This window comes from Rhea americana, unplaced genomic scaffold (assembly GCF_003343005.1).
Source record: "Rhea americana isolate MKP2758 unplaced genomic scaffold, rheAme1 scaffold_10, whole genome shotgun sequence".
Lineage (NCBI taxonomy): Eukaryota > Metazoa > Chordata > Aves > Rheiformes > Rheidae > Rhea > Rhea americana.
The window spans coordinates 7,595,125-7,608,817 of record NW_028185039.1 but is presented as its reverse complement, the minus strand read 5'-3'; the positions used below and the strand labels follow the sequence as shown (position 1 = coordinate 7,608,817).

At 36.9% G+C, this 13,693-nt stretch overlaps 1 protein-coding gene across 2 annotated transcripts in view; it reads right to left on the bottom strand.

The window, feature by feature from the left end:
- Nucleotides 1-12,344, bottom strand: part of TXNDC11 (thioredoxin domain containing 11) — a 30,570-nt gene extending 18,226 nt beyond the window's left edge. Inside the window, exons 1-5 of one of the 2 annotated variants that reach the window (XM_085303074.1) lie at nucleotides 12,239-12,344; nucleotides 11,727-11,943; nucleotides 10,948-11,045; nucleotides 8,960-9,089; nucleotides 1,568-1,661 (exon numbers count right to left, since the gene is read on the bottom strand). In XM_085303074.1, coding sequence (XP_085159200.1) covers nucleotides 1,568-1,661; nucleotides 8,960-9,089; nucleotides 10,948-11,045; nucleotides 11,727-11,943; nucleotides 12,239-12,339 — 640 coding nt within the window. In that variant the 5' untranslated portion in view covers nucleotides 12,340-12,344. Of the gene's footprint in view, nucleotides 1-1,567; nucleotides 1,662-8,959; nucleotides 9,090-10,947; nucleotides 11,046-11,726; nucleotides 11,944-12,238 lie in introns of those variants that run through there. The other variant, XM_085303080.1, reaches the window with a different exon arrangement.
- Nucleotides 12,345-13,693: the final 1,349 nt, after the last annotated feature.

Here is a 13,693-nt window from a genome sequence, read left to right as displayed (position 1 = left end):
TGTCTAATAGTACATCATGGAGAAGACTCTTCCGAACATGGGAGACAACTTCTTAAACTGAAGATGTGTTGCTTAAAGAACAAAGTAATCCAGAAATGCATTCAGCTCTCCAGAGAAAGACAATGCTTCTCTAGCATTTTAAGGCAGAGCAAGATCAAATAGCCACTCATGTAATTAGGTACTTAGAAAAGCAGACACAATCTATGTCTGGAGATTACCATCAATAGTACCAATGTGTTTGTACACTTATCACACAGAGACACTACTAATCGCCAAGGTGTTGGGGATTAGAATGTAGGCGGCAGAAGAGTGTGAAAACTGCAGGTGCTGCTACCTGTCAGCAATTATCACCCAAAAAAAAAAAATTACAGTCCGCCACAGTGGACTACAAAGCCCAGAAGTCTATCAGATAGAAATATTTAATAGTGTAGCTAAACACATCGGCAGGTATGTACAAAACCACTCCACCATAATTAATTGCCAGTCAATTTTTAAAACTGATTTAATGTAAATTTATTTCAAATAAACATATTTGGAATAAAAACACTAAGCAATCCACCTCAGTTTATTAATCAACCAAATAGGTAGAAAGATACTACTTTCCACTGACAGTTACTCAAATTTAAATGCTTTTTAGGAGTACTTTTGAGCTTTGTATAGAACATTTAGTGCACCACGTTGATATTTTAAAAATTACATATAACAATCCAAAAGAAAAGCTCTTCAGTAGAAAAGCTATGAAATAAGTGCAATCATCWTATTCTAAATATTTTATTTGGTGAACATATTCAAAAATACATTAAAATGTTCACCTTTTAGCCAAGGGGCTTTTACTGAGGCCATTATTATATTTCTTAAACGCTCCCATATGTTGTTTAGGAAATTTCACTTGCATTCTATCTAAAGCAAGGAAAAATATATAAAGTGATCCCCAGGGTCAGGAAAAAAAAAGAATAAAATMAAGCAAAATGTAACAGAAATAAGTTATTAACATGAAAACTTTTTGTATTTGAGCACAAAAGTTGTTGTATTTTAGATTAATGCAAAACAATAGAAAAAAATCCTTCTCATTAAGCTATCTTCTACCAGCTCTTTAACTCCATACAAGAAAGCATTTAAGAATTTCATTGGTGATGCTGAATTCAGTTACTACAGTTCAGACTGACAGTCAAGCTCATCTTATTGCCGCTGATTTTAGATGTTGTCCCAGACAAACACACTTGAATTAAACTTAAATAAATGTTAGTTTGATTACACCTATATACAGACTGCAGCTACACTTTTAGGTTACAGAGAAAAGTGTACACTAATGCAACCTCGTATAGAAGCCTGTCATGTATTTCATTTCATAATGGCTGATTACAAAATACGCAACAAACCCCTTCTGCAAGCAATCCTCACATTACTTCTTCATTATTGTAATAAAAGATAGCTTCATAATTAGATCAACATTAAGAAACACACTCAGAAGTGATTCATTCCATAACTACAAAATATTGCAAAGAACTGAACTCTTTTACATGAATTGTTCACAGATGCCCTCAATTTTGAAAGATGATGCTTTTACCTTTCTTTAATGAATGTAATGCTGATGTGAAGAATGTTAGGTAACCAGGAGGCTGAGGTGAAGCATTGAATTCAAAATATCCCAGAACTCCAGGCTGAAAAAAATAAGAATTAGAACTGGCAAGGTTATTTTCAAATATAAATATATGGAACACTCTAATTATTTGCCTATAGTAAAACACAGCAGACTAAACATTGTTTTTTGTTGTCTTTGTTAAAACAAAAGCAGTAATTTTATACTGTAAAAAAAATACAGAAGAGAATGAAAATCTGTTCTAATGTTGTAGTTCACAAAAATATATATAATGAGAGCGCTTTTATGGCTGCAGAAGCATTAGTTGCAAGCTGCATTGTTCCCACATTAGCTATTACAGTTCTCTAAAAATAGTATTTGTTTTGAAATTATTTTATGAGTCAGCTGCAGCAGCATCATAAGAACCATAAGCATCATAAAGGCATATTTTGAAATATGGAACATGATTTGTCAGAGTATTTAACAAACTTAATAGTAGCATTTTAATTTTACTGTACTGCACATAATTAGCAACTACAGATGAATTCACACATTTTGTGAGTGAATACTTGAACCTTATCATCCCATCATCAAGCTATCAGTCATGGTAAATTCTTCCAGTGTGGGCTGCAGAAGTCAGTGGGAGACCAAATGCGCAAAAATCACAAAAGAATCCCATATCCCACCTTCACAGCCACRAAGATTTTCTAGAAGTGGCCAAACAGGCAATTCAAAATGTCAAAGACCCTTCATAGGCCTATTTCCTCTGCCAGATACGAAGCCTGAGTCAGGAACAGAATCTGGGAGAAGCTGACTTGGAACAAACAGAAGCACAATCTAAACCCTCTCTTATTCCAAAATTGAAATTCAGATTTAATCTTAAATTTTGCAAAATACAATCCACTAGAAATTATTTGCTCTCACCACTCATACCCGTATACTAGACTTTCAGGCCATACGCAGCAGCGGAATTTGGCTGTCGCGTGTTCTCTGGCCCACAGCTGCAGCAGCGCGGACATGCAGAGTGCGATGCACAGAGCAAGAGCCCCCTCAGGACTGCTGCGCAGCGCCGGATTCCAGGCTCACTCCTCACCCGCTTACGTGGCAAGTGTGTCCCACAAAAATGTTCACATTTGGTTATTTCAGAAGCTGCTTTAATTTTTGTTGAGTTTTACTTACTAAAAAATAAGTTTATTTTTTAAACATGAATATATATTTTGCCTCTTACAACTACTAGTTTTCTTTGACTTTTACCTTACACGATATGCTCCTAAAATGTTCACCAATAAAAATATTCCCCATCTCAACTAATAATCTGCCCTTTCAGGTAGGAATTATCTTTTATTAAAGAATACTGAATGCAAGATTCTTGTTTGTAAAGATTCTTTAAAAGGTACTGCAAGAAAAATATTAATGATAAGAACAAGGTACAAGCTGCTAGTTAAACTTCTGCAATAACTGTTCGGAAGGAAATAAGAATATAAAGAAATTAGAAGCAGAAAACAGCAAAGTAACAGCAATCATTCTTCTTCCTTAAAGAGTAAAAAAAAAGTCAGCAAAACTGTATGGTTCAAAGTGTAAGTTTGCTTCACATAGTTATTGTACTCAAACCATATGGMACGAACTACTGAACAAAAGAAGAGTCAATAGCAATAGTATAATGTGAGAAGCAGCTAAAGGTCAGATATGTATGTTCCGATTCTGACCACCCATTCCATTACATGCTTTTTGCAGTTTAAGATTAAGAATAAAGTGTAGTGGGAGGATCTATACTAATTCTGTATGTCCATTCTGTAATCTGTTTAACCAGCTTCCTTTAAATGCTCATCCCAGAACCATTAAAATTTCTTCCTTTTACAGGCTACAATTATACACATGAAGAAGTGTCTAAGATGCTGTACTTCCTCCCAAATACCATGCATATTTTCCTGCTCTTCTGTTCTTCAAAGAGATTCACTTGTTAACATCAACTACACTGGTTTTAACAAAACTGAATGTCAACTCAAAATGCAAATTAACTGCTCTCACAACAGCTGCCTGCATGTGGTTCACACAGRCATCTACATTAAAGCTGTTATTGATGATCAGCTGCTTCAAGGCAACTATCTGTGTGCAGTTATGGTTAAATGTATTCACCAGACAGTTAGAAATAGTCAAATGAACAGGCTATGGCTTGCTGCTATATAAAGTGAGTTTAGCACCCTCTGTCTTCAACTCACAGGATCTGTGAGAAAACAGCTGTGACTTCAAAAACAAAGCAAAAACAAAGAAAAGGAAGGAAAAAAGAAAGAATCCATACCTGTCAAAAGATGACAATGTCACATGAAAAGCAGTATAATCCTAACAGGATTATGTATTTGCAGATGGCACACAGACTAGTTTAAGGACAATTAGAAGCACTGGGATCTGTTGCAGGGGAGTTTACTGGAGCTTTTCTTCCATGGAACAATTTTGGGAAGCTTCCCAAATTAAGTGTCTGTAGGAAAGGTTTTGGAACAGAACTGAGAAAGTCAATAGTGAAAAGTCATTAGTACCTAATAAAACTCAGTTATGGAAATGCTAAAGTATTAACCATAGTGCAGCTTATTTCTTGGTCTCAACACCAGAGGAATCAGAAGTGCCAAGTGTCAGTGGTTAAATCCAAAAATAGCAGGTTGCACGATGATCTGGACAATTACAGACCAGCAAGCTGGTAGAATCTTTAAGAAAAAAACAGAGATCTTGTTTTCTTGGAGAACAGTCAGCACGATTTTATTACCAAAGAAACAAGCAATGCCTCAAATCTATTAAAAGTTCTTTGAAGCCATCAGCAGACATGCAGATGATAGTGATCTATTCAATGCAGCATAGTGTAATTTCCCCAAAAGCTTACAAGAAGTTATCAAATACCTTGAAAGAAACTAAAGTGTCAAGGAGTAAAAGGAGGTCTTTTTCTGGATTAATAGCTACTTTAAAAGATAGAAAACTACAGCTAGAAATTATTCTTAACAGTCAAAGACAAGCAGTATACTGAGGCTCATGTAGTTTTGGGAGAGAGCGTGAAGAGTGAAGAACATTTGCAAAGGTACAGGGAATCACTGAAACTGCAGCTGACTAAGAAGAGCTGCAGAAAAACCTCACAATATTAAATGACCATGTGATAAAAGAGCGCTGATATTTAAATGCCAATGAATGCGAAGTACTGAAAAAAGGAAAAAAAATACAGCTACTGATTAGCTGTTACAATTAACAAATTGCTTTTACTATTCATTTAAGGGATCCCCATCTCAGTATCTATTTACTTATTTTTATGTTTTGGCTGTATCAGTTAAGGGAAGAACTTTTTTTTCAGAACCTCAGACCTGTGCCAGCAAGCAATTCCTCTTGTGGTCTGTCTGTAAACACATGAAAGAAAACTGCAAGAGGAAAGGAAAACATCATCTCTGGGGGACAGAAGGACCAACATTAGGTAATACAAATCCTGTACAGTAAAAATGCAAAGAAGGAAATGTGTTGACTGATACTAGATGAATTAAAATTAGAAGTAAATGACTGTTCATTTTCTAATGATGTGTACAACCACACGTAGCCAAAAACGGAAAGAGAAAGAACAACCCACAGCCATCCCATGTCTTAGGGCACATCAAACTGTCACTGCATCACTTAACAGGGGCACCACAGCACCACATACAAGAGCAAGCTATTAAGTCAAATCCACTGCTGGGTCAGCTCCTACACAGCTCACTCATGATCAGGAAACACTTCTGCACAGCTGGAGCACAGAAGAAAGCTGATCCAGTGTTGGACACATCCTAACTGCAACCCAGAGAGACTACCCCCCGCCACTCACCTCCCTATGCTAGAAAATCCCTGTGCACATTTGTTTGATTTTCATTAGTCAGTGAAGACTTCTGTCCAGCCAGGAAAGTTGTATGTTTTCTTCCACTGTGCCTTAGAAGAAAGAGGCCCTTTCTGAAAGAGCTGAGTCAGTCAGACRAGGAATTAGACCTACTAGTTTGGATTAAAATAAAACTGTTACATCTCTGCAATTAAGAAAACACAAGAAGTCTGCATACACATTCTGACAGTCATCTGGTGTTATGGCAGGAACTTTACATTTTTATTCTGATGCAACTTAGATTTTCCTGCATAGTCCAAGATTATAACTGCTTTTCCAAGTGGGGTTTCTCAAACAGTCAATTTATTTTTTTATCTCATTCTAATTTTACACTAGTATCATTCCACCCACTTTTTCAAAAAATTTAATTAGTATCAGAAAAAGCAGAATCTTAACTTTCAAGTCTTCAACGAGAATTTTTTTCATATGCGTTTTGTGCCCTCTTGTGGTAGTAAGTACAGCTTCCCACTGTAGTCATTTTTTTACTGATCTCCTTTGGTTGAGAAAGGGACACAGTATCACAAAACCAACAGCGCTTGCTCTTACTTTCTGCTGGACTACAACATGTTTCTGTTTCTAAAAACGTTGCTAATTAAGATCTGATTATAAAACAAAATACTACTAAATTTTGGTATCTCCTGATGTGCTCGGACTTGCAAAAAAATGGCTTTGTAAGTTGAACTAGCAAATCTTGTAAAAGTGCCAAGTTAAGGCATGCTAACATGCCTAATGGCTTTCAGTATCTGATTGTGTGCGGGCAGAGCTCCTGATTTTCTTTGCTAGATCCTTTCTTTGTCAAGAGTTAGTAACTGGAATTTGAGCACAAGATTTAAATGCGAAAAGCTTCACAGRTCAGATGAAAAAAGACAACTATGGCCTTGAAGTCCTGGCCATTGGTAGAAGTAAACTGACAAGCAACAGTAAGATACCCTTGAAACAAGAGAAGTGCTCAGGAAGGCCAAGTGTGAAAACCCTTGCATATGAATCATTCACCTACTGATAATTTTAAAAGTTACTGCATACACCAGATAACATGTAATGCTATCCCTGGACAGAAAAGCAGAGGAACAAGGACCAAGATTGCCTCCCAAGAACCACTGACAGCAAGCTACGCTGCAASCTACTCCTTAATGTGGGAGACCCTAAATACCAAAGTAAATAAAACAGTTGAGGCAGAAAACAAGCACTGCCTAGGGCAGGCTGCAATCAGCTATAGAAAGGTTCATTTCAGCTCACATTTTCCAAATCAAATGTAAACACCCCTAACCTGAGTCTGCATAACTTCTTCTCTAGTAGAACACAGGACTGAAAATTAGATGCTGCTGACGACTTTTCTTTCATAAAATATTCTAAGCTTCAAAGTAATGCTTTTCAATGAAGAAATCACAAAGAAACAGACAATGGTCAAAATGCCTAATGATCAACCACTAACAGTTTTCCCTCTCCTCCTGCCTGCCAAAATTAACATTTTTGGTATACAAAAGATGAAAATCAAAGCAAGAAACTAAAGAGGAAAATAAGCTGTTGCAATAGCCATTTGTTTGTATCATACAAGCATTGCCTGTAACCTACTCCAAAACATAGTAAGATTTCTCAAACTTTTTTACTTCTTAAGCACAGCAATAACCTCCTGGATACCTTTTCCTAGGAAGTGCATAACATCCCTTGACTTACATAAACAACAGTGAAAACATTCTCATTTCTAACTTTAAAATAAGGAAACAACAATATGTTTATTTCTGTTATTTCTGTTTGAAAACTAATTTTTCCTTTATGGCTATGTTTCCCTCTCCACCTTTGTACATGATTCTCTGATATCTTAGTTCTCACAGCTTCTGATCAGTCAGTGTTTGCTTTCCGTACTGCACTCACCTGGACACGTGCTATCCGATGCCCTTCTCCATTAATGTGTGGCTTGTCCTGTTCCCTGCTGGATCTGACTGCATGAGGTGCCTGTTATATYTGTATGCCCTCCTCCGTCTCCTCTTTATTTTATAAAGGCAAGAGGCTGAGCACCTAGTGCCACGGACTGGGAAATAACATCAACCTTAAATTGGGGGGGGAGGGGGGGCAAACAGATCAGACTCAATTCTTAGTCCAGTTCACAGAAAGAACCAACAAATGCCAAATATAAAATACAGACTGGGGTCTTCTCAAAGCCATGGAGTTTTGAAGCAGAGGAAAGGGGGGGGATGTTTGACTGCACACTGGAAATATAAATAGCTGTTCAACTGCTAAACAGTATTTCAAAATGAAAAATTGATTTTTGGGCTTTCTTCAGAAATTTGTCTTTTATCTTAGTCTTTTTCCAATGGAAGTGCATATCCTACTGTAAGTTTAAGCTTAATGACAGTATGCTTAATCTTTACTCTGGGAGACAACCAAAAGACAATTCACAAAAACTGAAAATCAAGCATGGCTGATTTTAAATTTCTGAAGGAGGTTAAAAAAAAAACCAACAAAGTTTCAGAATGACTAAACTGAAGCAGAGGAAAGACAACAGAACTGCTCGTAATCACAGAAAGTATCAGAGAAAGGAGTAGAAGTCACCACTCCTGACTCAAAATCTCTGCTTAAAACACTGGAAAACTAAACCAACAAATAGCTGCTAAGGGATAAACTAAACTGTGAAGAGCATAGCAACTACTCATGGCAATTGCTTTCATTTAACAATACAAGTTGTGCTCCCTCCTGCAGCAGGATTTGTCCTGAGAACGCAACACCAACTCAAAAAGGAACCACGTCTCATTTGGAAACACGGAAAAGGCCCTACTGTGTTTTGGGCATTACTACAATTTGTTGTTCATGTCTTCTCTTCTGCTGTAATAGCTTAGGGTTTAGAAACATTGTATTTCCCCATTGTGCACTAAAGGAATGTAAAGCTATAAATGAGTTACAAATGGTTCTGCTGCAAATTCATTTTATTTAAAGTTATTAATCCACTAGTGTTGTTACCAGTTTTGGCCTCTCTGTACACAAGAGTATGAAAACTGGTAAAACACAACACACCAGTGGAGTGAAATCATGAAATTACATGATATAAAGAAGTTGGAAGGCAATACTTCAATTGATTTCACATTTGTTTTTTATTTAACAGACTTTTTCACTTAATGGAAAGATTTAATATTCCTTTAAAAATTAAAGCAATTATTACATATTTCTCAACTGCCTTTCCAACTGAGACTGCAAGCTTTTCAGGAAAAGGGATTTCTCTTTTCACATCTCCAAATGTAACATTCTGGGGAGGTAAATTTTGATTGTTGGCTCTACATACTAATGTACTGCAAATCAGTAACATCACTAAACCATGATAGACACTACATAAGGTACCAGTACTACAAATCTATCATTTCATATTTTTATAATTTTAACAAAATTTGCAGGGCACTGATTTCAAGATTCTGAAAAGAAACTATGATCTTGGAGCAGCTCAAATTAAACTGTGAAACAAGTCAAACTCTTTCTGAACCACAGCGGTAAAGCTAGACAAGAGAGACAAGTACCTCATAATTTGAGAGGAAATCTAGTAATTTTGATCGAGACGAGATGTAGAGTAGTGGTGTCATCACCCGGCGAACAAACTTTTCAATATAAACAGCACTCATAGGGCCTTTGTATTCAATTGGTCCAAAACTAGTACCAAACAAGACAAAACAAAAAACCATTAAGACTTAAATTAACAAGAGAGAGAGTCCCTCCTGGGGGCGGCAGAGACGAGAGTGACACAGACAGCACGCTCGGTGCCTGGGGAACTGAGTGTGCCCTCTGTGTTCCTTTGCAGGAGCTGCTATACTGGAGAGGGGAGCTGCGGCTCTAACGCAGGTCTACGGGTAGGCACAACATGCTGGTGGGGATCCAGGGAAGGAGACCACCTCCAAGCCCCGTTGAAGAAGCTGGTGAAAGRCAGGTATGAGTTACATAACCATATACCTATCTTTCTGCTTTGTCTATACACCTGAGGGTAGAGACTTAAAAATGTGGAGTGGAAAAGTGTCACAATTTTTAATTTTGACAGATTTTTAAATAGATTTTTATAAGTAGCATTCAATTAAGCAAAGAGTCCAGTCGCACTGCTGATGGAGAGGCTGAGCAGGCCTACACCTTCTCCTTCAGCCATCTGACAAGCACTCACACCATGCCAGGTAGTGCTGAAGCTGGAGGGGGCCTTGTGGCTACGATCTCCAGAGCTTGCCCTTCATAACCCTGAAGTCCTGTATTGATTCACTGTTATCAGGCATCAGGCTTGTCAGAGCATCACACTCCAAAATAAATTAAGCACTAACAGCATAAGGAATCAGTCCATTCCCACCGAAGAAATTTATCAAAAATGGGAAGTAATTTTAAAAAAAGATTTATATATACTCACTCTTAATTACATTACTTCCTACATTGTTTTATTACAAATCTTTGTCTTCACAGTAACATGTACTGCTCCAACATACAGCATGCATAGTACACATCATTAGAGGTTCAGTGTCTCAAAAATGAGGGGTGCATTGCTCTCTGGGGGAAGTTTACAAAGTATGAGTATGAATTTGTATTTCCTTTTGATGTGACTCTGTTTAAGAATATTCCAACTGGTTACTGCTAGTACCCAAACATATCAATCTAATGCATGGTATCTCAGTATAAAACAATTTTAAGTCTACGTACATCGAAGCGGGATCCTGCACTGATCTAGCTTTTTTTTTTTTTTAATTACAGTTTGAATTATGCCAATGCAATCCATGTCTATTCAAAGCTGAGCTAACAGAGATCAGGATGGTTCCTCCTCAATATATGATCTCCTAAACAAACAAAATCAGCCTTTGCTAATGGAAGGGAGCTGCAGTGTGAGACTATGGTACGCAAGCAGAAATGCAAGTTAGAGTCTACACAGCAACTACTTCTTCTGTACCTAGGATTAGAAAACACGACCTCCTACTTTCTACTTCACAAAAAGAACAAAAGAGGTAATACACACAAATACTAAAAATAAAAGTGGTATTATATAAAACATTATATGGTGATATTGCAACATTTGGATTATAAAAAAGGAGAAGTCCAGATTTATAAAAAACTCTTCAGCACACAATTACATTTAAATATGAATTTAAATTCCACTAACTTCAATAACCCATAAGCRCATACTTTACTGCTGCCTTAAGTTGGGACCAGTTGATATAGTCTGTCTACAGCAAGCAGAAAACTAAACTGAAAATGTAAATCTGACCTCTTAAAATTTCATTTGAGGCAAAACTTCCAGGAGATGCATAGGCAACAAAGTTTTCCTTATGGATGAAGAACTCCGCAGCATGTCATTTAACTGACATTTACAACCTTTCCTGATATATAAGTAGTCTACATGATGAGCTTCGCTTAGAATCTCCTCCCTCGTAACTATTCATTATAGCTACAGACGCAATATTTTCAATACGCACCATTTTAGACAGTTACCTCTGTTTATCAAAGTGACAACATAAAACCCAGATCATGTTTATAAAACTCTTACCTCCGATGGTATAAGTGTATTACGGGAAAATAAAAGAAATGCTTCTGTTTCCTGCATTTCCCTTGGTTCCACCAGCAATTAACAGCCATAAATAGCACCTGTAGAACAGATAGATGTTCTCACCTTAACAAAGTGCATTACCATAACTTTATCTATCTTCCAATCCATTCTATCTGCTATTTTCAATGCCTTTTCAACACAGTATTCCACATGTGCTCCCCCTTTTCTGCAACAGTAATCCTTTTGGTCACTTTTCTTTCCATTTAGTTTTTAACTTCCTAACCTAAATCCTCCAAATTTACTAACCTGGTCATAACCCCTATTGATGACTCACTCCACAGAGCAAAGTCYAAAGAGCAGTTTCCAGACAGCTCAATCTGTGAAGTGTTCAGAGGTAACTAACTGTTAGGCAGCAACATAATGGCTGCAAGGCCTCAACATCACGACCATCGTCTCCAAGAATCCTGGTAGTGGAGCAAACTCCCTGCCATTTCTGCCCAAAGGTACATGAATAATTCTGAGAATACTTTATAAGATAAAACTTCTGGAGTTCCCCATCCAGGAGCAGAAAAAACACACAGCCAAACAAGAATCACAGGTCTTCTACGATTATTTTATCACTTTGTATGTAATTTTGCAATTAAGATGGCTGGCTGAACTACACTAAACTGTGAGCATTCAGGTCCTACTGGCTCCTGTGGGAAGGCAGAAATTACTCTTTGATGGAGATTAAAAAGCTATCTTTTTTTTTTTTTTAATCAAACAGTCCCTAGAATTACCTGGTCTGACAATCTGCTGGCCACATGCTCTATTTCTTCTCTTGCTGCAATGGACTGGCCACACCACGGTGCATAGAAGAAATACAGCGCAATTTCCGAATCCTGACGAAGGTGATCTGCATAATCTAACTGTCCCCGAAAAAGATCAATGACTGGAGATCTTGTAGAGAAGAAATTCACTGGAAGCTTTGCTGGCATTGTTACATCTTTTGCTCGGCTGCAGGAAGGAAATAAAAAAGGCTTATTGAGACTGCATAATAGTAGTTTAAAAAAAAAGTGTGTCCAAAGTCCTAATTTATTAATCCTAGCAAAAGTCATGCAATAATAAAACTTTAAGAATTGATGCAAAAGACTATAATTTACATTATCTGAGTTAGTTACATGAAATATCATAGAAATCTAAAGATCACCCTTAACAAGTTTTAAGAAGTCACACTATCATACCATGCATTATATTTATGGGTACGTTAGCTCACACTCTTATTGCAGGCTGCTATAGAGCATAAAATTACCAGGAAGAGTGATTTCTTTGGATTTCTTCCCTGGCCTCATCCTCTTTTAACACTTGTACTTTAGGTAACAGCATCCTGATAAGAGAAGAGATGCTGGTCATAAAGTTTTGTGATGTGTTTACATAATGTAAACAGAGACTACTACTGTGCCTTATGCTTTGCTTTAAAATATTCTACATTTCTATTCTTTTATTTGTATCACAAAGAAAAAAAWTGTATTTTACTAATGACTTTTAGCAGTACGCAAATATGTGTTAGCTTACTGACGTCAGTGATCAGAGCAGAGACTATGAACTTTGTTCAGGCAGGTTTCTTCTTCAGCGTAAAGACAGTATCAACAAATAAAGAATCTTGACTTAAAGACAATACAATATGACTTTATGAGAGGTTTGTTTTCTTAAGAGAAACAGGTTTGTGCAATAATACCAAGAATTTAAGCCAAATGCACAGAAAACTCTGCTTTCTATCAAGTCAGCAAACAGTAATCATATAATCCAGATACACACCATCCCCAGTATATTCTCAGAAGTGTTTATGGCACAACCTGCCTCAAATGCAAGTGAATGATCATATTCTGTTTTATATTCTCTTAAATCCAAAATATTCCTCCAGCCGTATTCACTATAGTCAGACTATATTTAATAGTGTAAATTAGATTAAAAACTGGACTGCACCACTGCATGACTTAATTTTGCCATGGTATCTCGTGACAGAAAGTTCTAGGGAAGTGTATGCATTCCTTTAGCTTACATTACAATAAAAAGCTAAGGAAAAAAAATAATAACTTTGCTTCTTTTTATGTTACAATTTTAGTAAGTTGGACAAAATTATTATGCTCCGAACACTGTCAAACTCATACATTAAGCAACATTCTAATATTGCCACTATGTTCAGGTTTGTAAGAAGTACATGTGTTTTTATGAAACAAACCCACAAAAGCCACAACTCTTTATTCATTTCCAGATCACTAAGCATATGCTTAAAGCTAAACATCCAAGAACTATCCCCAACATATTTTCTAAAAGCTACGGAAATTCTTAATTCACAYGCAAGAAAAAAACTTTAAGTCCAAAACCCAGAATTTTTAAAATATTAATTGGTTTCTTATGTTTACACTTCATTAATTCCACTACTCACAAAATGGATTTGTTTTTACATCCACAGCTAGAAATCTAGTTTCTCCTATGGATCTCTGCCTTTGGTCCTTCTTGCTCCCCCAATCAGCAACCCACCTCCTTCCCCAATCTAGTGCACCACTCTTACCCAAACTGCTAGCTTCCTCCCAKGTTTTCTAGCTTCCAGCTGGGCAGGACGCAACTACAGACGTGTTATGGGTCGCTGAAACTGCACAAACACTAACTCAGCAGTCAGCACACACACGTTGATTAGCCACCAAAAGCCAAATACAACAGGTAAAGGCTGAGCTCACACGGAAACCTACCTCCTAGGAGACAT